The following is a 23,389-nucleotide window of genomic DNA, read 5'->3' as shown; positions in this document are numbered from 1 at the left end:
ACAAAACACTTAAAAGTCTTAATTTAACTTTTTTGTAAAAAGGTCAGGAATATAGGGAGGGCGACAGCTTACCGCACAGCACGGGCAACTGTCTGGAGTGTATCTGCGGCCAGGGAGGGAAAATTACCTGTTCACCCCATCAGTGCGTTCCTGCGGGGGATGAAATTAACGATTATCACCAACCGGGGTCACCGCGGCAGCCCAACGATGTTTTTTAAGTAAAAACATGTTTGATGAGTAAAAGCAAAAAATAGCTAGAGCATCAACAGGGTTGCCAAACAGTCACTGCAACAGTTTGGTAATTCTGTCGTGGACAATATAAAACATTTGGTGGGGTGGAATTCACGTATCAAGACCAAAAATTTTCAGTTAACACTTGACAATACCGTGAATCAAAACGAGGTTATAATTTTAAATTAAATGATTCATAGTTGTGACAAGAATTTTCAGTGGGGCCTGTCCATATGATTTCCAAAATATTTAAAAGTTGCGTGTAGGACCAGTGTAATTTACAACCGCCACTCAAAGCACGTGACCTAAACACTGCAAACGATTGTAAAGTCACATGATGCCCTTAATGTTGACCTGAAATAACTAAATAGCGAATGTGCAGTATTTGCAACACAGCACTGTTGGTAGTTTGTGATTGGGCAAGAAAAAGCAGCAAGCTGAAAGCTGCTTTGTTTGACCAATCGCAAACTACCCACTGAGCTGACATAATGTCGTTAGTTGCCGGTTTGTGCCCTGGGCACCTCGACGTCAAAGTGGACAAGCCAATCAGGATTTAATGCACAAATTTAAGTTTCAAAATGATTTTCGGAATTATCTAGACCCTAGGCCCAACAAATTTTATATTTTCTGTCTAAATTAAATTTAAAACCAAGTACAAATGGCAAACTGTAAAACCCTGTTATGGGAAAAGGCCCCATACCACTGACGTATTTAAAAACCAAATATGTTCCAGGTGAACGACGAATTCTAATTTTTTATTTTATACAGGGTGTCCCGCGAGGTAAGGGACAAAATTTCACTACGTGTTCTTTAGGTGAATTCGAGTTAAAAATGTATATATGAAAAGATATGTAAAGATATGATTTTGTAAATTTAATAATGATATTGTGCCTAAAACTACAATGGCTATCATTCACATCATTAAAAGGACTAGACTATGCTTACAATGGGAAAATGGACACTTTGAACAATTATTATAAACAGTTATTTTCCAAGTAGATCATTTTGAGTCACCTGGTTGTGACACTGGCTTTCGACGGCAGCCATATTGCCGGGGGGGCAGACAACTGAATTTAGCTGTATGGATTTTCATTGTTATTTGTGATCTCCTGGTGTTTAATAAACTGTTTAAAAGGAAGCAGTGTACATTTAGTTGATATGTAGGAAGAGACACTGTTAAAAAGTAAAAACATCATCTGTGCTTTTGGAAAGCCTGTAAAATATAATGTTTTTGAATCATTATCTTTAAATGACTCTTCTGACAAGCCAGACGATTTTAGTTTTTCTTGCAATGTATAATTTTTTGATTTGCAAAATTGAGATCTTCTGATAGACAATTTATACACAGCATTTTGTTCACTTTTCAGTTGGCTATTGTGGTCAATTTGTTGAAGTTGTTCCAAGTAAGATACAGATACTTCTGTAGATGGACTTGCAGTGGGTTCCCTGTCCATGTTCACAGCTAACATGCTCTCACTTTCATGCTCATTTTCCTATATAAAGGTCTTATTACAGACAAATTATAACTTTTGTACAAAAACTTACTATTATGAGACGTTTTGTTTAACGCTTAACTGCTTGAACATACCGCTATACACTTTCTACATTTTGGGTTTTGGTAATAATATATATCCCATATTTACAGAAGGAACCCAGTCAGGATTGTCCTTATCTTCCAATTTGGCTGGTTTGCCTAAAAAAACCAAACAAAACTGACACAATACACAAAAATTAAAACAATATTTTATTTAACCATACTTTGTTAGATGCTGTACTACTGACAAATAATAAATACCTGGGACAGTGATTTGCACAAATTCGTGCATTATTAAGGAAGGTTTTACTTAAATCCCCACGTTTTGAAGCGGCAACCCATTTAAGTCGACGTTCTTTTGACAAGGCGTTTAGTTGTTCTCCCCGGTTCTTCAACGCTTTGGGAATCTTGAAAAATCGAACTTTGTCCCTTTCTGCTCTATTTCCACAACGCACGACTAAACAAAACGTCGCCTTTTTCTACAATCTTCTGAACTCAATCGAAAATTTCTATAGTTTACATTTAACTAGTGGGTCTGTATGCCCCCCCGGCAATATGGCTGACTTACGTTTGACGTTTATGACGTCACCTCGAAATGGTCTATACACTATTAAACTTTAAAAAATCAAATCTTGGTAATTGCGAACCCATGTTCATAGAACATTTTCGACTCGAATTTACCTTACCTCGCGGGACACCCTGTATATCTCGGCTATTCTGTCTAAATGAATTATCCAAAATTACAGGACATTTGCCAGTAAGTTTACTAGTGATGGTACGTGCAGCATTTGCGTAAACTACATCGCAATGGGATAAGAAAAGGCAGCAAAATAATTTTTTTGACCTCTGTTAGTGTTTTCGAAAATTCCTAGTCACTATCAACATCAACATATTCATATCAAGCGTAAATATCAACGGTAATTTTAGGTTATGCGTCTTCTCACCACTACTATAAGACATATTTTTAAAAGTGTTTGAGCGAGAAGTTAGTTTAGTGGGCTGCCATTAATTTTGGCTGTCAAACCACCAATTCGTGCTTCTCACTCGAACATTTTATAGGCATTTAGTAGGTTACTTATTAAAGCTTCCTCTTTCAATGTGTGGCAGCAAAAATGTGGAGAAAAAATTTCTAAAGTAGTCTAATTTAAGTAAAAATGACAAATTTGGGAACCACGGTGAATATACTTGACATATTATATGTATATGAAAAAAGTACTGAATATAGTAATTTTTGTATTAGACGTTTTATAATAGAATATTCGAACCAAATAATTATTGTAACCACAATTTTAACTGTCAACCAGTAGGCAACCTAATAGCGTTACCAATTTAAGTACATCACATAATAAGAAAATATCAAATGATAATAAATAAATGTGGTTTCGAGTAATTGCGTACTTGAAATAATTCCGTATAGATATAAAACTTAGATGTTAATAGACATTTATAGAGTGTTCACTTATATAAGAACGATTAAACAAAAAAAAAATCATTGTTACTTGGTTTGTATATGTTTGTTTTATATGTTTACATTTTTGTTGAAATATAAAACTTCCGGAAATTAGCGACATTTTATTATTGTCCAATCAATCGGTTTCTAAACGTAATATCCTCAGTTTGCCTTGATCCGCCATTACGCACGCCGCGTCGTTATTACCACCGCAATACTTTGACGATGAAAAAACTGTCAATAATCTGCCTTTCTGTTGTACCTGAAGTCAAAACACGCACACACAGTCAGTGTACCAAAATCAATGTTCAGACAGTTGGTCACAAGGGAATGGAGCTAACAGCTCAAATGTGACATTACATTGACGGTTAAATTGTCAAATTACGTTTTTGCGCTGTAAAGGTACTAACCTGAAAGCCCGCCTGCGCCACCTCGTGGGCTCGAACGAAATGCGAGAGCTGATTGGCTTTCAAAAACCGTTCCAGCGCCTCCACGCTGAAAATGTGCGCAGTGCCACGTCGCGTGTTTACCGCAAAGCCCTCATTGGCCAGAAGTTCCATAGCCAACTTGTCGTTTACTGTTTTTGGCCTAAAAAAAAGCGATATTTTAGAAAAAAATGTTACTGGATAATTCATAAATTAGTCGCAACTTTAGAACAATTATTGCTAAAAATGGTAAAAAGCACCATAAATGACATATATGTGTCAATTTGACAAAAGACAGGCGTGAGATTCTAGCCATGATATCGATGTATAATGGGTTGCCTAAAATACGAGAGAATCTCATTAAAACAGCTGAAAATCGAAAAAATGCGTATTGGCCACATTGGTATGATTCAACATTACGGTGTATTTAATAACTCAATTGTTGGTTGGTATTCGAACGAAACAGTATTAAACACAATTTCAAGGCAAATAATAAATAAATGATCAAGAAAACACAAAATCAATATAGTTGGATTATGGGATCTATCAGAAAGTTTCAATGGTAAGTTAAGTATAGTCTATTCAGTGAATTCTGACTGTTGCATCAGATTCAGACTCTAGAGGCTTCTGACAATTTTTAGAAGGTCGTTCTTCAGTTATATACAGGATTCAGAGTAATTGTAAAAGTATCTGGCACTTCTTACAAGGTTGTCAGTAGAATTTAGAAGCCGCTGGCAATATCTAGAAGGTTTACAGTATTATTTAGAGAACTTCCAAAATGGTTCTGACAGTTTAAACTAATTCTAGGAAGCTTTAAGGCCTCTGGCACATTTTAGAAGGTTGTCAGTAGCACTTAGAGGTCTCTGGCAGGTTCAAAATGGTCATAAAGGCATCTGACAATTTAAAAAAATTCTTGAAGAAGCTTTAAGACACTTGTAGTGGAATCATCAAACTGACAGTACTTAGTTGGTTGTATGATGTCATAAAACACACATGTTTATTGGATCTACCTCTAATGAAATGAGATACGTACAGTCAGCAGAAGTCACTGAACACTGAACAAAGAATGTTGCCAGCTGGGCCATTGCTGTACGAATTTTGTTTTATCTTCTTACTTTAATTATACAAAAAAAACATCTTTGTGCACCCTATTTCAATCTTGTCCAATCTTTGTAAAAACTCACACCCAGTATTCTTTCACGTTTACATTTCAAAATACCGATTTCAAAACAGTTGGAAGTGAGAATTGGCTATATTAGTAAGGTCCTCTAACATATGAGAACGTTATCTCACATGTAAGAATCTACCCCCAGAACTAGAACATTGCTATTCTGTTTCTAGGACGTTTGATAAGAAGCATAAGTGCTTTAGAACGTTAACAAGAGCATCAAAAAAGAATTAGTAGTCATTATTTATTGACGTTAATCATCAAAATTATTCTACAGGGTGGTCCAGTTTTAAATGTCAATAATTCACCAATCCATAGCCAAATAAAAAATAAGTTGACATTCATTATGTCATTTTTCTGAAAAGTGCTTCTTAAGGAAAATACAGTCCTTCAAATTTCTGTTGAAAAAATCGTTTTTTTTTTGTCATAACTGTCAGACCGTTGGAGCAATATTGATCAAATTTGGAACAAGCACTTTATTACACGTTATTACGGTCAAAGGCCCAAAAACTAACCCAACCCAACTTGAAAATTGTCTTGGAAACGGAAAATTCACTTAAGAAGTTTAAAAAATATTATTGTAGCCAGTTTTCATAGTTTCCAGACAAACTAAAAGACTTTAGTTTTGAAAATTGAATTAGAAAAGATAAACATTTCAGAAGCTTAAAAATTGTGTTTGTAACCAGTTTTCATGCAAATCGAGAGACTTTAATACTAAAAATTGACTTGTAGACATAAAAACTACTTTTTCAAGAATTTGTTACTACAAATTCACACATTTAAACCTTAAAAATTGACTTGAACCCCAAAATGTAACTGAACTAATGAAAAGTGACATCAGAAGCTTAAAATTTGCATTTGAAGTAAGTTTTCATAATTTGAAGACAAATTTCAATATTTTAGTCTTGAAAATAGTCTTAGATGCAGGACATTGACATTAGATTCATGAAAATTGTCTTGAAAACTAACTTTTCGTGCTTTTTACTTTGCTTTTCATTTTCTTCGAATTCTGGACTAATTTTAGTGCTTCAAAACTGCTTTCAGCTTGGAAAATCGAGTTTCAAGACTATCTTCATCAAGTTATTCACATAGCAAACTTAAAAAACAATTTTTACATTCTTCATAGACTTAAAATAGCATTTTAAGCTTTGTCACTATTAAATCGACTTCTAGACACCTCAGTGCTAAAAATTCGGGTATTTCTTAATAAACTAGACTGTTTTTAGTGTTTTCAGTGCCTCAAATCGAGTTTCAAGACTATCTTTACAAAGTTTTTGACTTATCAGGCCTAAAAGCCAGTTTGTCCACTGACCATAATCTTGAAAATGTTATTTCAAGCTTCTTCACTATTAAATTGACTTCTACACTCATAGGTGCAATAAATTGTAGCATCTCTAAGAAATTCAGACTGTTTTTAATGCTTTTTAAGACTGAAAAATCGAGTTTAAGACTATTTCCAAAAGGCAAGTTTCTTCAGTAATAAAAGTAAAAAATTTTGGTACCAAATGCTACAATAATAGTTTTGAGAACTAATTTTTAGAAATAAAATAGTCCGAAAATTTAATTTACTTCTAGATTTATTGTACATTCCAGAAAATTGAGTTGTACACCAATTAAAGTCTTGAAAACATACTTTTGGACTCTCTTTAGTCCTAGTAAGGTCCGTTCTAGCATTAAAAGTCAACTTTTATACAATTTTTAGTAGTAAAAAATGAGTTTCATGCACAATACAATCTTTGTCTTGATTTCCGGAGTTTTTTTTGTTCTTGAATGCCACTTTCAGACACTCAACCAGGATGGCAGTCTGAGAAAGCGAATCATAAGACCATTCCTAGTAGTAAAAAAGTTTTTAGACTGTTCAATACAAATTTGGACTTTCACAAGTCTTGGATGTTCAGTTTTAAACTATAAAACGATTTTTTAAATTGAAATTTGAAGGACTGTATCTTCCGTAGGAAACGTTTTTCAGAAAAATGACACAATGCAAGTCAACTTATTTTTTGATTAGCTATCAAATGGTGAATTATTGACACTTAAAACTGGACCACCCAGTATAATTTAAAAGCAAATATTCTCTTACTGCCAATTAGTTACTTGAAACTAACTGTATTAGTTTATTAAGCTGTTGGTTTGTTATTTTGAATTTTCTATATTTTGTATATGGTCATTATATTTTATATGCTATAAAGTAATAGGTAGCAACACACAAAGTGACAACCGGGCAAACTATTACTTCGTTCTTCCTTGCAAGGCAATCTATTATCGTTCATTGATCAATACTGCTGGGCCTTTTAAACAACGTAGTTGTTCAATACTAGTTTTTCGGATTTAAAGTGAGTATTTTTAAAAATAAGTGTATTATTTTTTGGGCTATATGACTTGAGTTGACTGAAAAAAATGCGTACCTTACAGGATCATTCCACATTAATTCCCATGCCAAGGAACTTTGATTGTCGGGCTGACTCAATACTGTCGGAATGTCGTTTATAGCCGAAATGACTGGACAAAGCCAAGGAGGTGGAACACCTCCATGACAACAAAATATCTTTCATAAACAAGTTCATAATTATTATCCGTAAAAACACCAAGACACGAACTAACCTTTCCATCTACAGTGGCCGCAATGGGCATAGTGTCAAAAGCATTATTAACAGCGTTCCACACATCATTTCCTAACTTTTCCCCCAACTTGAGGCAGCACTCCCTAAAACACACCCTCACACGCCTGCGTCTCGATTCTTACACACTTACTTGTAAAAAGTAAACATTTTCTGTACTTCCCGAATTTCGTGATTGCCCCGCAACAAACTAACTTTGTTAGGGCTCTGCAACTTGTACGCAAACAAGTAGGAGATCACCTCGATACTGAAACTGCCCCGATCAACGTAGTCACCCAGAAACAACAGATTGCAAGGACTCAAACCGGGACCGATGTGCCATAAGGTCCTTTCGAAATACAGTAAATCAGCCACATTGCCATGTAAATCCCCCATAATGTAAACGGGAGAACTCAGTTCCAAAAGTCTCGATTCGTTCCTGAATATTTCCCTCACTTGGACGGACACTTGGATCAAGTTTTTGGCAAAACTGGCGGGGTCCAACTGGCCCCAGCTGTACGAAGTTTTAGTGTCTTTGATGTTGTTGATGCTGGTCAAGTAGCGTACACCTTTCAGCACTTCGTTAGATACGGAACGCTGACTAAACACGTCCAGTGATTGTCTTTTTGCGTGTTCGTTTACTGGCTGTTTGAGAGTGGTGGCGGATACAGCCTCCTGCACCTAGAGGTCGTTAAAAATTCCGTAAATTTCCATTTTCATTGTAATGAAGTGTACCTCCTTCATTTCATCAATATTGATAGCCTGTCCGCTGCGTTGGATCTTTACAGTGTGGATGGCAATTTCGTAATCGAAATTTCTAAGGGTCATTTTACCTCTAGGATTATCAGAGCCCGTAGGATACGCCATATTTTGTGGTCTGCTCATCATCGGGGTTGCCATTGTTTCCCGTGCCTCACTACAGGTGTAATTCAAGCAAAAATGTTCAGTCAAATTGACAATAACACACACTTACCTATTCTCTTTCATGTACTTTAAAATACCAATACCAGATCGGAAAATATGCGAAGTTCCCCTGATTTTCAAGTCGCAAACTGCCCGTAAAAAATCGTTGACGTTGATATTCTGATTCTCTTGCAACCCCATCGCTTTGTACGTTTCCTGTAGATCTTTAGTCACGCCCGCCGAATCCACTGATAATTTCTTAGATTTGCGCAGATCCAAGATCAAATTTTTGAATTCTTCACTTTTTAATATGTTGTCTTTGTCGCGGTCGTAATATCTGCACCAAACTTGTTGCATTCACGTCAATTTCACTTAACTGAACTTACTTGAACATGTATCTACACCTCAACTCGGCTGCCGTTCCTCCATGACCAGTACCTGGATCTACGGCGGCCAGAAAGTAGAGTAGTTCCCTAAAGGACAGTCCGTTTCTGTTTCCTGAATCAGCACACCTGGCAAATGTATACAGTCTGTCCCAAATTGGTCGTACAATAGTTAAGGAGCAAAGTTGTTCGTAGAGAATACAATCAATTAAAACTGGCAATAGGAAAACCGTGTAACTGATGACAGAGAAAGATAGATAATTCATGCGCGAGACAAAGATAGAAAACCTAACAAAAAATATCTAGTAGTCGAAAACTTTACAGGCGATTTTGTCCTTGACTGTCCTTTCAAACTGTGTTTCTAGCAGTTCAAATTTTGACACTGTTTTTCTAACTGACTATACTCGATTTTTTAGTGTTTTTTTAGACTATTAGATAGGAAATTTAATGAGGATTCCAAAAATGTGCTTAAAACTGTCATTTTCACACCACAAATGGGTTTTACAGGCAATTTTGTCCTTAACTGTCCTTTCAAACTATATTTCTGTTAGTTCAAACTTTGACACTGTTTTTCTCTCTGACTGTACTCAATTTGGTAGTGTTTTTTTAGGTCAGTAGATAGAAATTTAATGAGGATTCCAAAAATGTGCTTAAAACTGTCATTTTCTCACTCCAAGTGAGTTTAACAGACGATTTTGTCGCTGACTGTGTTTTCAAACTTTGGTAGCACTTTTCTCCCTGACTGTACCGAATTTAGTGATATTTTTTTAAGCTATTGGATAGGAAATTTAATAAGGATTCCAAAAATGTGCTTAAAACTGTCATTTTCACACTACACTTGTCCTTGACTGTCCTTTCAAACTGTGTTTCTAACAATTCAAACTTTGACCATTTTTCACCATGACTGTACCGATAGGTTTTTTGTTTTTTTTTGGCTATTGAATAGGAAATTTAATGAGGATTCCAAAAATGTACTTAAATCAAACATTTTCTGACTAGAAGTGGGTTTTACCAGCGATTTGGTCCCTGACTGTCCTTCCGAATTGTGTTTCTTTTAGTTTAAAATTTGACACTGCTTTTCTCCCAGACTGTACCACATTTTATACGGTTTTTCCAAGTAACTGAATAGGAAATTTAACGAGGATTCCAAAAATGTGCTTAAAACTGTCATTTTCTCATTCCAAGTGAGTTTTACAGGCGATTTTGTCTCTGACTGTCCTTTCAAACTGTGTTTCTGGCAGTTCAAACTTTGACACTGTTTTTCTAACTAACTATACTCGATTTTTTAGTGTTTTTTTAGGTTAGTAGATAGGAAACTTAATGAGGATTCCAAAAATGTAGATAAAACTGTCATTTTCTCACTCCAAGTGAGTTTAACAGACGATTTTGTCGCTGACTGTCTTTTCAAACTGTGTTTCTGCCAGTTCAAACTTTGGCAGCACTTTTCTCCCTGACTGTACCGAATTTCGTGATTTTTTTTAGGTTATTGGATAAGAAATTTAATGAGGATTCCAAAAATGTGCTTAAAACTGTCATTTTCTCACTCCAAGTGAGTTTAACAGACGATTTTGTCGCTGACTGTCTTTTCAAACTGTGTTTCTAACAATTCAAACTTTGACACCATTTTTCACCATGACTGTACCGATATGTTTTTTGTTTTTTTTTGGCTATTGAATAGGAAATTTAATGAGGATTCCAAAAATGTACTTAAATCAAACATTTTCTGACTAGAAGTGGGTTTTACCACCGATTTGGTCCCTAACTGTCCTTCCGAATTGTGTTTCTTTTAGTTCAAAATTTGACACTGCTTTTCTCCCAGACTGTACCACATTTTATACGGTTTTTCCAAGTAACTGAATAGGAAATTTAACGAGGATTCCAAAAATGTGCTTAAAACTGTCATTTTCTCATTCCAAGTGAGTTTTACAGGCGATTTTGTCTCTGACTGTCCTTTCAAACTGTGTTTCTGGCAGTTTAAACTTTGACACTGTTTTTCTAACTGACTATACTCGATTTTTTAGTGTTTTTTTTAAGTTAGTAGATAGGAAACTCAATGAGGATTCCAAAAATGTGGATAAAACTGTAATTTTCTCACTGCAAGTGAGTTTAACAGACGATTTTGTCGCTGACTGTCTTTTCAAACTGTGTTTCTGCCAGTTCAAACTTTGGCGGCACTTTTCGGTGATTTTTTTTAGGTTATTGGATAAGAAATTTAATGAGGATTCCAAAAATGTGCTTAAAACTGTCATTTTCACACCATAAATGCGTTTTATAGGCGATTTTGTCGTTGACTGTCTTTTCAAACTGTGTTTCTGGCAGTTCAAACTTTGACAGCGCTTTTCTCTCTGACTGTACCGAATACCTATTGTTTTCATTCGATTGGTAATCTGAAGCCAAGCCTTCTTCAAGGCATTATTATCCTTGTGTTGAGGGTGCTTAGAATCCCACAAAATGGGGTAACTTTGGACAAAATCAATTAGCGTAGTGTTAAAATCGTTTTCGTTCATCTCCACGGACATATTTGCTTTGCTGTTTCTGTTTTGTTTTCTGTCCCTGTCATGAATGTCATGATTACGACGTTTACGCGCGGAAAATATCAAAATATGCAATCCGGTCCGGATAGACGGACAGAACGCTGATTGGCTGAACGATTTTCCGCTGTCCGCATTCCGCGAATGTTCCGGATTCATGATTCATGTGAACCAAGCTTTACTCTCCGTCCCAGCCGCAGTGACGCAATAAATGGTGACGTCAGATTGAAATTCACTCATGTCTTAGATTAGTTCCAAAGGTTTTCATTGATATTTTGCGATTGCCAGCTCGTTCCATATTATCAAGATTTAAAAAGTTTTGATTTCGTTAAGCCTTGTAAAGTTCGGTTATAGAGCATTTCTAAAAAACTATTTTGGTTTTTTGCTACCGATAAAACGCACTGGTCACGTGCTCAATACCCAACCGCACCACAAGTTGTTGTTTCCGATTTGACAAAACTCACAAGAGTGAGGTTAAGCTGGTAAAAAGCAAAATGTAAACAAGAGCGGAAAAACTAAATCATTGTCGTTATTACTTTACTTGAACTGTGCAGGCTAGTGTTGGTAGTGATTTTGGACTGTGTGTGTTATTTCCTTGATGGTAAAAACCTGCAAAGTAAGGTAAGCAGCAATTCTCTGTATGTCACATGAAACATCTATCAGCCGCTGTTTGCCCTCACTGTACTGCTTAGACATTTACGGTTAGCAAAAATATGAAAAACACAAAAACAACTCACACAAAATAATAACCGAATCGATAAATTGCAACGGGAAAAGTTTGAAGAAACTGTCAACAAACGCCAAACAACCAAAATTATAAATTTTGCGTTGCCGACAGCGCCAACGCGGAATTTTCCCGAATTTTAACGATTGGTTAAAGAACATACGTTAATGACGTCAAATTCCGTCTCGTTCAATTCACAACTAATAGACAAGGAACGACAATTATTACGTCACTGCCGCTAGCCCTGGGATAGGCATAATTTTGTGTAGTAAAAAGAGAGTAACCGAACAAAACACCGGGCACTTGTACGACCAATTTGGGACACTGTATATTCAAATACATAGATTTTAGTAAAGAGTGTACCTAAATAAGAACGGTACTTGAGGCTTTGCCCAACCCAAATCAGAAACCAGTTTGGTAAATGCCCTTAGATTCATGTAAATCGCTGGGTAACTCAGAGGTATAAACACGTTTCTGTACAGATCTTCTTGAGCTGTGCAAATAATTATTCTAAATAAAAAAAGAGTAAATAAATAAGTTAACTTACCCAATTTATCAATTCCGGAAGCGTCCACCAACTGAAAAAAATTGGTACTCTTCCCAGACACCAGTACTTCATCAGAAATTTCACTAAGGTTCTTTGCAAAAATTACTTCCTCAGAAGGTTCCACAATATTGAACTGGGTCAAATCCGGGTCTCTGGTTAGTTGGTACCACTCCAGCAGTTCTGGAGTTTTCAGCGCGTTGCTTTGCAACATACTGGCCAAATCGGTTTCGACCACCCATCTGACTTTTCCGCGGTACTGTGACATTCCACGAAAATAGTTGCGCCACTAGAGAAATTCTAAGACACTCACTTTTCCCATGGTGTTTTTGGTTTTATTCTTAGTGGTTTGATCTACGTTCAAGCAGAAAACGGCGTGGTACAAAGTTGCAGGAGCGCCATCTCGACATGGGTACCAAAATTTGGTCAACTTCAAAAGTTTCAGGGCACTTTTACCAACACCCGTAATCTAGAACTCAATTTTTTAGCAAGTTTGTTAGTGGTGCAGTTATAGAGAAGCGAACCTCTTGAGCTTCTTTAGTAACGGTTCTAGACCAGCTGACACTTGGTTCCACCTTGACGCTAGGAATCCAATGATCACTATTCGGGCTCTCCACGGTTAGCATCAAGCTGTTGTCAGTTGCACAGTAAACCAGAAGGGAAGCCATGTTGGTTGGAGGTTCCGACCCCATTTTTCCCACTGTCGGAGTTTTTTTAAGATTTTCGAAAGACGCGTCAATAAAGTGACATTTCTGAACAAGTTTGGGACTACTTGCCTTCCTTTGTGTCACTTAAAATGCTAAAATGCTAATAAGAATTGCCAGTATTGCCACTAGGCAAGTTAATTCACACTTCCTCCTGCTTTGCTTCCTCCGAAAAAACTACAAACTACAAACTGCAGCTTTTAAAAGTACCTACTGGCAACGTCGGATTACTAAAAAGTAAGAATTGGCAACATTTCAATATCCGAATAGGAAACAAAACGATAAACGCCATTGGTGGAATAAAAAATAGAAAAGATATGTTTCTTTGTCTAACTCTTTAAATACAATATCAATAAGACAGAGAAACATAAGTTTAGGGTTATATAAACTGACAGACGTCAACCAAGCAAATTTATAGGAACCGCCATTTTTTAACCATTTGTAAGTTGTAACGTACACGGAAAGTACTAAAACCAAAATTTAGTGCGCGTTCTAAGGTGGGATCCGTGTTTCGGACTATTTTGGTCGATTTTCCAAAATGCACGATTTTATTAACGACTTTAAAAACCTGATGGGTGGTGATAAAATCCGGACCGACAATAACGTGTTCCGGCTCCACTATCGGTTTTCCGTAATCCTATTGATCGTGTTTTCCGTCCTGCTGTCCACTAAACAATACTTCGGCGATCCCATCCATTGCCATCAAACGGGCAAAATACGGCAAGAAGTTTTAGATTCCTACTGTTGGGCTTTTGGTATTTTTACCATAGCAGATAATGCGCAGGGTGAGTAGGTCCCGCATTTCTAAATCAGCTCTAAACTATTTTTATGTTAGATGTTAAGCAATCTTATGGTGCTGAAGACATGAGTGGCCTGGGCAACCATGTCGGCAAGGAAATTTACCGACTACTGTTCTATCAGTGGATTTGTTTATTATTGTGCATACAGGCTTTGTTGTTTTATGTGCCCAGACACTTATGGAAAACTTGGGAGGCAGGTCGACTAAGCCAATTGGTTTCTGATTTGTGTAAGTCATTAAAATTATTCCAACATTAGTCAGAGGAGATTTGTTTAGTTTGCTGGTCATAAAAGTTTTGTATCAACAATTTTATGTTCTCTGTTAAGGTGGCCCCTTCATTCCCGAAGTGTGGACAAACTCTCACAAACACAAAATGACAGATTACATCTTAAATGGCCAAAACCATAACCTATTTGCTTACCGCTTTGCTTTTTGTGAGTTTCTCAACCTGTGCAATTTGGTAAGAAAATGTTTCTTCATTATTCTCTGTTCAGTGACTGTTGCATCACATGCCATAGGTATCTTATTTAATTAGAGGTAGATCCAATAAAAAATGTGTATTTTATAACATCATACAACCAACTAAGTACTGTCAGTTTGATGATTCAACTACAAGTGTTTTAAACCTTCCTAAAATTGACAGAGGCGTCTAGGACCATTTTGAATCTGCCTGAGACTTCTAAGTACTACTGACACCTTTCTAAAATGTGCCAGAGGCCTTAAAGCTTCCTAGAATTATTTTAAACTGTCAGATACCCCCAGAACCATTTTGGAAGTACCAGAGCTCTCTAAATAATACTGCAAACTTTCTAGATATTGCCAAATCCTTCTACAAGTGTCTTAAACCTTTCAAGAATTGTTTTAAATTGTCAGAGGCCTTTAGGACCATTTTGAAAGTTCCATAGAGGCCTAAATGCTATTGAGAACCATCTAAAAATTGCCAGAAGGCCTCTACAAGTGTCTTAAACCTTCTAAGAACTGTTTTAAATTGACAGAGGCCTCTAGGACCATTTTGAATGTGCCAGAGGCCTTATAGCTTCCTAGAATTACTTTAAACTGTCAGATGGTCCCAGAACCATTTTGTGCCAGAGTTGCCAAGTGCCAGAGCTCTCTAAATAAGACTGCAAACCTTCTAGATATTGCCAAAGGCTTCTACAAGTGTCAAAACCTTCCTAAAATTGTTTAAAATTGACAGAGGCCTCTGAGACCATTTTAAATCTGCCAGAGACCTCTAAGTGCTACTGACAACTGTCAGATGCCCTCAGAACCATTTTGGAAGTGCCAGAGCTCTCTAAATAATACTGCAAACCTTCTAGATATTGCCAAAGGCTTCTACCAGTGTCTTAAAACCTTCCAAGAACTGTTTTAAAATGACAGATGCCTCTAGGACCATTTTGAATCTGCCAGAGACTACTAAGTGCTACTGACAATCTTCTAAAATGTGCCAGAGGCCTTAAAGCTTCCTAGAATTATTTTAAACTACCAGATGCCCCCAGAACCATTTTGAAAGTGCCAGAGCTCTCTAAATGATACTGCAAACCTTCTAGATATTGCCAAAGGCTTCTACAAGTGTCAAAACCTTCCTAAAATTGTTTAAAATTGACAGAGGCCTCTGGGACCATTTTGAATCGGCCAGAGACCTCTAAGTGCTACTGACAACTGTCAGATGCCCCCAAAACCATTTTGGAAGTGCCAGGGCTCTCTAAATGATACTGCAAACCTTCTAGATATTGCCAAAGGCTTTTGTGTAGTAGTAGTAGTGTCAAAAACTTCTAGATCTATTAAGAAAGTGCCAGTGGCTTCTAAATCCTACTGACAACCTTCTAAGAAGTGCCAGATACTTCTACAATTACTCTAAATCCTGCATATAACTGAAGAACGACTGAAAACCTTCTAAAAATTGTCAAAAGCCTCTAGAGTCTGAATCTGATGCAACAGTCAGAATTCACTGAACAGACTATACTAAATCTGTGACTAAACTTACCTACTGAAATCTTATTGCAGATGTTTCAAACTGTATTCATTAACTGGTACCTGCAAGGTCATTTTATAAGTTATGGTTACAAGGTAACCAGTGAGCCATGGCCCAAAGTCTACAATGAAATTTTTCCAAAAAAAGCCAAGTGTCAGTACACTGCATTCGGTAGTTCAGGAACTGTGGAGCTTAAAGACATCCTGTGTATTTTGCCTCTAAATGTTTTAAATGAAAAGTTTTTCCTAATCATTTGGTTTTGGTTGATTTTTCTATTTGTGGTGACGTTTGGGGCACTGATTTACCGCCTAATGGTTCTGAGCTGGCGCCAGTTCAGAGTTTACTTGCTCTTAGCTCAAGTGAGGGGTCTAAGTAGAAAAAAATTGAAAACACTGGCCAACTATTTAACTCCAGGACAGTTTTTCCTTATTTATAATATAGGAAAGAACATTCATCCTGTTGTGTATCAGGAACTGTTACTTTCGGTTTTTGATAATTTAGACCTTAAAAACCAGTTCAAGTAAAGTCTGATTTACTTATGTGTTCTTGTTGGTGCCTTAAGTACACCCTTAGAATAAGTTGTTGATTTGATTCAGTTTACTTGTGTTAGTTAGTTTTGTTACTAGTTTTTTCCAGAGTGAGATTTAAGTATGTTTTCAGAATTTTGAATAAAAAGCATATTTTTTTAATAGAGAACTTTTATTTACCTATAACAGTCACCTGCCATACTTTTGAGCTTTTAAGGCTTTGTAGGCATCAATAACCTCTTTCTGTTGTTTCTCCAATTGCCTCCTTAAAGCATGTGGCATATCCTTCCTTTTCCCTTTTTTACTTAAATTTTTAGAAGTCTGGGACACTCTACTTATTTTTCTAGCTTCACTTTGAGGGGCTTCTTGTGAAAGCATTGATTTTAGTAGTAGTGGTTTTCGTCCAGGCTGAAATGACACAATATTGCAGACGGCTTAGAAAAACAAAATATTAAAAACTTACTCTGGGGGCTTCTTGCAACTTGTCCACTTTTTTAGGTACTGTAAGAGATGGTGGAGCATGTACCACCTCCCCAAACTTAACAGACTCTTTTAGAGGTACAAAACTTCTCTCCTGATCCTGGTCATTCCTTTTTCTGGCTTTCTTCTGTTTCAATTTTAAAGCCCACTTTTGTGACTTGGTTAGCTTGGGCTGTTCCACTCCTTTTGACTTTTTCCCTTTCTTCTTTTTACCCTGTTTTTCTCTTTTTAGCTTTTTTACTAATTCCTCCAGCTCATCTTTAGGCCTTTTTACTACCCCTTCAACCTTAAATTATCTTTCATTTATTCAGTAATTTTAGTGTGACAAAACCTAACTAACCTCTCCAGCCTCATTCCTTTTTACATCAACTCTGTATTTATCTTCAAATTTTACCTCCCTGAGATAGTCATGGCAAATCTTGTCTGCTCTTAACTTAAACTGTCTGTCAGTCTCACCAGGCAATTGCTCAAACTTGGGTATAGACTTCTCAGGTCGTCCTTTGTAGACTTTCTTAACTGGCTGTGTCCCATCAGGAGTTTTACGTTTTTTACCACTGTAGTAGCCCTGTTTAACGCGGTTTTTCAACTCCATTATCCTGGTAAGACTGCTGGGTATCTGCTGTTCGTCTGGATCCGACGGTGGGGCGTTGATTTTGTCGCGAATCCTGCAAAACTGTATTTAGATCTTGAATTTGCTTGCCAGTCATACATACAGGGCGAATCTTTCAGCCTGTTGCTTTTCTGGGTCTCTGACACCTCTGTGCTTTCTACCAGGGATTTTACGGCCCATCTTTCTGTAGATCACCCTTTATTTCTAATAATTAGACTTGTAAACTATACACTAAAGTGTAAATAAATATCATGTGTAAACTTGTAGGTTATGTTTGATTTGACACTTGACATCTATTATTAACCTTACCTTTTTCTTACTTGTACTAGAGAGAGAGAAAGATAGGAATGTTTCCGGCCGAAGTCTCATCAACTCGTCATAGCAGAAAGCAGCTAAAGCTGTTAGCTGAGGAATACTGACTGTGGCTTGTTAAACTAACAAGAAGGACTGAAAGCTGTGTATTTTGTTAATTTTTTGGACATAAATTCTAGTCATTTAGCAGTAGATCAGATGACCAATGTTAAATATTCCAATAAAGGATCATATGACGTGCTGTCAAATACCATCAAGATTGCGCTGTATACCTAAAATTAAAAGGATGTAGTTAGTCAAAAAGCGGTTTCTATCATGTATTCACCTCCCATAGAGCAAAAAAAAATCAGTTCGAAACAAGTAATGCAACCAGTTACTTTCTTTTCCACCTCCGACTAATATCAGGAACTGCAAAACTTAAAAAAACACATTTTCTGGCAAAACTAATAATGAACATTCAATCGCGACTGACAGTTGACTAGCTCAGTCGCTCGGCCAAATCAAAACATGGAGGGTGCCGGAGCTTACGGTGGTGGAAAAGCCGGGGGTTCCTTCGATCCGATTTCGTTTGTGCAAAGGCCCAGCGTGATCTTAAGGGCCGTGTGCTGGGTAAGTTCTAAAAGTTTTGTTTCATCCCTTTGCATAACGTTGTCTCCGCGATCCTTTAAAACCCCTTAAATTACTGGGCAAATCAATAGTGACATGGGGTCCTCGGTAAGGGGGTGGGTATTGATTTTTCTGGAGATTTTCATTTAGGTCAAAACTGTTTGGGCCTCCGAGGGGGTCCCATTCAACCTCGCATTGAATTTGGGTGGGCTTTTTAATGTAATGAAGGCCAATTAGTGTTAGTTACTTAATTGTTTAGAAAAATAAATGTTTGTTTAGTTCAGATATAAAACTGATAATATGGGCCTCATAAAATGCTCGCTAATGTTCTAGTTTTGGGGGTTTTTTATTGGAGTATAAATTCTGCCCTTGTGCTATTATTTATCACTGTTTTTTTTTTGTTAAAACTTGTTCCAGCTGATTAGGCTTTATGGTTAACCACCTGCCTTGAATTATTAATGAAATGTATGTGGGTTAGTACTATTAGTAGTTTTTTTGAGGTTTAATTTGGATAACTTCATTTCATAAATATTAATTATGTGATTAATTGTTATAAATTTTAGAAAAAAACTGTCTAAAACCAAAAAAGTGGGTTGGACCAGAAGGATTGTTCAAGTGAAGAATAACACAGTTGTTTAATTATTTATAGACTACTTTAATTTCTGGTCTTCAATCAATATTTTTACACAAAATAATAACAAAAATATGTGAGGAGGAATAGAGGAAAAAGTAGTCATACTTTTCCTTATTCATTTTTGAGGCTCACAAAAGGATACCCAGCAAGATAGTGAAGAGTTTGGGCGCTATTTTCAATACACCCTGTAGAACTGAATACGGAATAGGTGCTAAATTACAAAAAATCTTGTTTTTAGGAACTTTACTTAAAGTCTTGGAAACCTGTTTGACCTACAACCATAAAATTGGGTTTTCCTAATCCTGTTTACTTTAAATTGTTGTCAATTGTCATAATTCCTGATGGACAATTTTCTTAAAAAGGAATGATTCACAGTTGTCCAATGTTTTGCTAATTTACTACCAAATGTTGCCAAACTGACCACTTTGCTAATCTAGTAGGTACTTTTTCTAGTTTTAAAATTTTTTTAGCTTTTTTCGATAATCGTGTTTGGCTGTATATCGTCGCAAGGTTGGCAGCCAATAGGCAAAGACAAGAAGTTGGTATGCCTGTATAATGAAGACACCAACGCCTGCAACTATGGTGTGGGCATCAGCGTTATCGCTTTCCTTGCCAGCATGGGGTTCCTGGTGGGCGAGTACCTGTTTGAACAAATGTCCTCAGTAAAAACAAGAAAGCACTACGTATTGGCAGACTTGGGTTTTTCTGGTAAGTCAGCGTCGTGGCCCCTGTAACCCTACTCTAAACTTGCTTCTATAAGGTTTTTGGGCTTTTCTCTACTTTGTTGGATTTTGGTACTTGTGCGATCAATGGGCTAAAGCGGCCGATCCGCCTTTGGGTGTGGGGGTAAGCAATGTTCGGGCGGCCATTGCTTTTTCCTTCTTTTCCATATTCGCTTGGGTGAGTGGTGCGAATTGCGCTTGTTTGATAGAAACTTTAAAGTACTTTTGTAGGCGGCCAGTGCGTTTTTGGCGTTCCAAAGGTTCAAACAGGGCGCTGATGCGGCTTTTGCCAACAATTTCGAAACTGACAACATGCAGACGGCTTATCCATCTTACCCGGGTGGCCCTGACACCGATCAGCATTATCAGGAACCACCATTTTCAGCAGGTCCTAATGCGAGAGGTAAGTGTCATTTTTTCCAAAACTAAATTTCTGAGAATTTTCCATTTCTAAGTACAACAACAAAATTATGTTACTTTATGAATTCAATCTGTCCTTAGTAATAATATTTTTTTCTTAACAGGACCTTCAGATTTCCAGGCTCCCACCTACTAAACAAGTTACAGTCAATAGATAAAAAACAGCAGAAATGGTACTACACTTAGTGCTAAAACAGGCGCAACCAATTTTAGTACTTAAAGCAGAAGTGTGGTTAATATTAACTGATCCTTCATGTTTTCTTTGAAATTCAGGCAAGCATTAGGTGACCCCCCTGTTCCCATTTTTCTAATAATCAAAGGGCGCGCTGAGGCGCTCACTAAACGTTGAGAGATATTTATATAGAATATTGTTCAATGTACAGTGTATGTCTATACATATTATATATAAAGTGACTAGATTTATCTCGGCTTAAGTTGTAAACGGAGGCTCGCACTGTAAACGGAGCTTTTTTACCGTGTCAACGTTCGCTTTTGGATTTTACGTCATTCGCATAGTCGTATAAATAGGCCGACTGTTTTGGCGTAGGAGTTTGTGGATAAAATTGAAGCATTTGGTTTCCCGTCATAGCTGTCAAAGTAAATCGCTACTAACGTGGATTTGGTGGGAAAAGTTCAAATTTGCGTAAATCTCAGCACAGCGAGTAGTTTGTAATTTTGAGTTTTACTTGACCAATCATTTGGTCAAAAAACTAAGCAAAATTTTTATTTTTTCTTTATAATTAGATCCCACCTGTTATGATTCCTAACAGTACAGTACATGACATGAACACTTTATTGGCTTTACTGTTAGGTTAGGCCAAATGGCGTTTTAAACTATCTCATGGAATGGAAAATTAATCATTTTGTTTGCACCACATTTTACGTTAACCTTTTTGACATATCCGAAAAGTATTTTTGTAGCAAAAACACCGTTTCCAAGATATATTTCCAAAAGTCGATATTTACTCGAATATAAGGTTGTAGATCGTGTTATGTAGTTAACCGTAACGTAGTCGTAGCAACAGCAGTGTTTCCAGCAATAAGAGAGACATGATTAAGTAACCACTGGAGGAATTCAAAGCTTTAATTTAGATCTTTATTAGGAGTGTGATTATATTTTTTATTATTTGTTTCTCAGTTTGTTGTGTTTGTCTTCTGTCTAGGTATAACAAAACATTTTGTGTAATAATTATTGAAAGATATCGGTTATCAATAAATGTTAAATAAATGTTTCTTCAGTTTTATTTCACTTAAAAATTCCTTCCACTAGTGGCAGTAACGTAATTATTGTCCTTCCTTTTTTATTAGATGTAAAGTGAACGAGATGGAAATTTGACGTTTGTTAATGTAAATTACAAACAATGTGTTTCTGGCAGGTCAAACTTTGACACCGCTTTTCTCCCTGACTGTACCAAATTTTGTAGTATTATAGTAGAAATTTAATGAGGATTCCAAAAATGTACTTAAAACAGTCATTTTCTTACTCCAAGTGGGTTTTACAAGCGATTTTGTCCGTGACTATTCAAACTGTGTTTTTGACAGTTCATACTTTGACACCCATTTTTTACCTGACTGTATTAAATTTTGTAGTGTTGTTTTATGTTATCAGATAGGAAATTTAATGAGGATTCTAAAAATGTACTTAAAACAGTCATTTTCTTACTCCAAGTGGGTTTTACAAGCGATTTTGTCCGTGACTGTTTATTCAAATTGTGTTTTTGGCAGTTCAAAGTTTGACATCCATTTTTTCCCTGACTGTACTAAATTTTGTAGTGTTGTTTTATGTTATCAGATAGGAAATTTAATGAGGATTCCAAAAACGTACTTAAAACAGTAATTTTCTTACTCCAAGTGGGTTTTACAAGCGATTTTGTCCGTGACTGTTTATTCAAACTGTGTTTTTGGCAGTTCAAACTTGACATCCATTTTTTCCCTGACTGTACTAAATTTTGTAGTGTTGTTTTATGTTATCAGATAGGAAATTTAATGAGGATTCCAAAAATGTACTTAAAACAGTCATTTTCTTACTTCAAGTGGGTTTTACAAGCGATTTTGTCCGTGACTGTTTATTCAAACTGTGTTTTTGGCAGTTCAAACTTTGACATCCATTTTTTCCCTAACTGTATTAAATTTTGTAGTGTTGTTTTATGTTATCAGATAGGAAATTTAATGAGGATTCCAAAAATGTACTTAAAATAGTCATTTTCTCACTCTAAGTTGGTTTTACAAGCGATTTTGTCCGTGACTGTATTCAAACTGTGTTTTTAGCAGTTCAAACTTTGACATCCATTTTTTCCCTGACTGTATTAAATTTTGTAGTGTTGTTTTATGTTATCAGATAGGAAATTTAATCAGGATTCCAAAAATGTACTTAAAACAGTCATTTTCTTACTCCAAGTGGGTTTTACAAGCGATTTTGTCCGTGACTATTCAAACTGTGTTTTTGACAGTTCATACTTTGACACCCATTTTTTACCTGACTGTATTAAATTTTGTAGTGTTGTTTTATGTTATCAGATAGGAAATTTAATCAGGATTCTAAAAATGTACTTAAAACAGTCATTTTCTTACTCCAAGTGGGTTTTACAAGCGATTTTGTCCGTGACTGTTTATTCAAACTGTGTTTTTGACAGTTCAAACTTTGACATCCATTTTTTCCCTGACTGTATTAAATTTTGTAGTGTTGTTTTATGTTATCAGATAGGAAATTTAATGAGGATTCCAAAAACGTACTTAAAACAGTAATTTTCTTACTCCAAGTGGGTTTTACAAGCGATTTTGTCCGTGACTGTTTATTCAAACTGTGTTTTTGGCAGTTCAAACTTGACATCCATTTTTTCCCTGACTGTACTAAATTTTGTAGTGTTGTTTTATGTTATCAGATAGGAAATTTAATGAGGATTCCAAAAATGTACTTAAAACAGTCATTTTTTTACTCCAAGTGGGTTTTACAAGCGATTTTGTCCGTGACTGTTTATTCAAACTGTGTTTTTAGCAGTTTAAACTTTGACATCCATTTTTTCCCTAACTGTATTAAATTTTGTAGTGTTGTTTTATGTTATCAGATAGGAAATTTAATGAGGATTCCAAAAATGTACTTAATTACAGTCATT

At 36.2% G+C, this 23,389-nt stretch overlaps 5 protein-coding genes across 6 annotated transcripts in view; 3 read left to right on the top strand and 2 right to left on the bottom strand.

The window, feature by feature from the left end:
* LOC145735716 (uncharacterized) overlaps nucleotides 1-3,326 on the top strand; it is a 150,678-nt gene extending 147,352 nt beyond the window's left edge. For both annotated transcript variants that reach the window (XM_081989716.1, XM_081989725.1), the window contains exon 5: nucleotides 43-3,326. In XM_081989716.1, coding sequence (XP_081845842.1) covers nucleotides 43-218 — 176 coding nt within the window. In that variant the 3' untranslated portion in view covers nucleotides 219-3,326. The remainder of the gene's footprint in view (nucleotides 1-42) is intronic.
* LOC145735538 (uncharacterized) lies at nucleotides 3,255-13,431 on the bottom strand. Its single transcript, XM_081989481.1, has 13 exons — nucleotides 13,267-13,431; nucleotides 13,015-13,190; nucleotides 12,804-12,959; nucleotides 12,494-12,749; nucleotides 12,310-12,439; nucleotides 8,695-8,820; nucleotides 8,379-8,645; nucleotides 8,141-8,321; nucleotides 7,560-8,086; nucleotides 7,410-7,512; nucleotides 7,214-7,353; nucleotides 3,626-3,803; nucleotides 3,255-3,477 (listed from the first exon to the last, which is right to left on the bottom strand). The coding sequence occupies exons 2-13, from the start codon at nucleotides 13,180-13,182 to the stop codon at nucleotides 3,352-3,354; spliced, it is 2,358 nt and encodes a 785-aa protein (XP_081845607.1). The 5' UTR covers nucleotides 13,183-13,190; nucleotides 13,267-13,431; the 3' UTR covers nucleotides 3,255-3,351.
* Nucleotides 13,432-13,603: 172 nt separating this feature from the next.
* LOC145735688 (innexin inx2-like) lies at nucleotides 13,604-16,654 on the top strand. The gene is made up of 4 exons (XM_081989670.1): nucleotides 13,604-13,979; nucleotides 14,030-14,221; nucleotides 14,320-14,453; nucleotides 15,998-16,654. Exons 1-4 carry the CDS (start codon nucleotides 13,733-13,735, stop codon nucleotides 16,487-16,489), a joined length of 1,065 nt encoding a protein of 354 aa, XP_081845796.1. The 5' UTR covers nucleotides 13,604-13,732; the 3' UTR covers nucleotides 16,490-16,654.
* On the bottom strand, nucleotides 16,646-17,870 carry LOC145735711 (coiled-coil domain-containing protein 137). The gene is made up of 4 exons (XM_081989702.1): nucleotides 17,686-17,870; nucleotides 17,313-17,637; nucleotides 16,956-17,258; nucleotides 16,646-16,900 (listed from the first exon to the last, which is right to left on the bottom strand). The coding sequence occupies exons 1-4, from the start codon at nucleotides 17,760-17,762 to the stop codon at nucleotides 16,682-16,684; spliced, it is 924 nt and encodes a 307-aa protein (XP_081845828.1). The 5' UTR covers nucleotides 17,763-17,870; the 3' UTR covers nucleotides 16,646-16,681.
* A 379-nt stretch (nucleotides 17,871-18,249) lies between these two features.
* Syngr (synaptogyrin) lies at nucleotides 18,250-21,508 on the top strand. Its single transcript, XM_081989785.1, has 5 exons — nucleotides 18,250-18,503; nucleotides 19,605-19,842; nucleotides 19,895-20,034; nucleotides 20,088-20,259; nucleotides 20,381-21,508. Exons 1-5 carry the CDS (start codon nucleotides 18,402-18,404, stop codon nucleotides 20,410-20,412), a joined length of 684 nt encoding a protein of 227 aa, XP_081845911.1. The 5' UTR covers nucleotides 18,250-18,401; the 3' UTR covers nucleotides 20,413-21,508.
* Nucleotides 21,509-23,389: the final 1,881 nt, after the last annotated feature.

This window comes from Ips typographus, linkage group LG1 (assembly GCF_016097725.1).
Source record: "Ips typographus isolate SLU linkage group LG1, UJ_Ityp_2.0, whole genome shotgun sequence".
NCBI lineage: Eukaryota > Metazoa > Arthropoda > Insecta > Coleoptera > Curculionidae > Ips > Ips typographus.
The sequence above is the reverse complement of the archived record's forward strand: the minus strand, read 5'-3'. Positions and strand labels throughout refer to the sequence as shown.

What these genes read in the sequence shown, in the direction of transcription:
- LOC145735688 (XM_081989670.1), top strand. Translation starts at nt 13,733, where the DNA reads ATGCACGATTTTATTAACGACTTTAAAAACCTGATGGGTGGTGATAAA. An exon ending in CCAATTGGTTTCTGATTTGT is followed by an intron (nt 14,222 to 14,319) that starts GTAAGTCATTAA and finishes TTCTCTGTTAAG; the next exon opens with GTGGCCCCTTCATTCCCGAA. An exon ending in TTCTCAACCTGTGCAATTTG is followed by an intron (nt 14,454 to 15,997) that starts GTAAGAAAATGT and finishes ATCTTATTGCAG; the next exon opens with ATGTTTCAAACTGTATTCAT.
- LOC145735711 (XM_081989702.1), bottom strand. Translation starts at nt 17,762, where the DNA reads ATGGGCCGTAAAATCCCTGGTAGAAAGCACAGAGGTGTCAGAGACCCA. An exon ending in AAAGGAATGAGGCTGGAGAG is followed by an intron (nt 17,259 to 17,312) that starts GTTAGTTAGGTT and finishes AGATAATTTAAG; the next exon opens with GTTGAAGGGGTAGTAAAAAG. An exon ending in AGTTGCAAGAAGCCCCCAGA is followed by an intron (nt 16,901 to 16,955) that starts GTAAGTTTTTAA and finishes GTGTCATTTCAG; the next exon opens with CCTGGACGAAAACCACTACT.
- Syngr (XM_081989785.1), top strand. Translation starts at nt 18,402, where the DNA reads ATGGAGGGTGCCGGAGCTTACGGTGGTGGAAAAGCCGGGGGTTCCTTC. An exon ending in TCTTAAGGGCCGTGTGCTGG is followed by an intron (nt 18,504 to 19,604) that starts GTAAGTTCTAAA and finishes AAATTTTTTTAG; the next exon opens with CTTTTTTCGATAATCGTGTT. An exon ending in GGCAGACTTGGGTTTTTCTG is followed by an intron (nt 19,843 to 19,894) that starts GTAAGTCAGCGT and finishes TGCTTCTATAAG; the next exon opens with GTTTTTGGGCTTTTCTCTAC.
- LOC145735538 (XM_081989481.1), bottom strand. Translation starts at nt 13,182, where the DNA reads ATGGGGTCGGAACCTCCAACCAACATGGCTTCCCTTCTGGTTTACTGT. An exon ending in TTACTAAAGAAGCTCAAGAG is followed by an intron (nt 12,960 to 13,014) that starts GTTCGCTTCTCT and finishes ATTGAGTTCTAG; the next exon opens with ATTACGGGTGTTGGTAAAAG. An exon ending in CGGCCACTGTAGATGGAAAG is followed by an intron (nt 7,354 to 7,409) that starts GTTAGTTCGTGT and finishes TGTTTATGAAAG; the next exon opens with ATATTTTGTTGTCATGGAGG.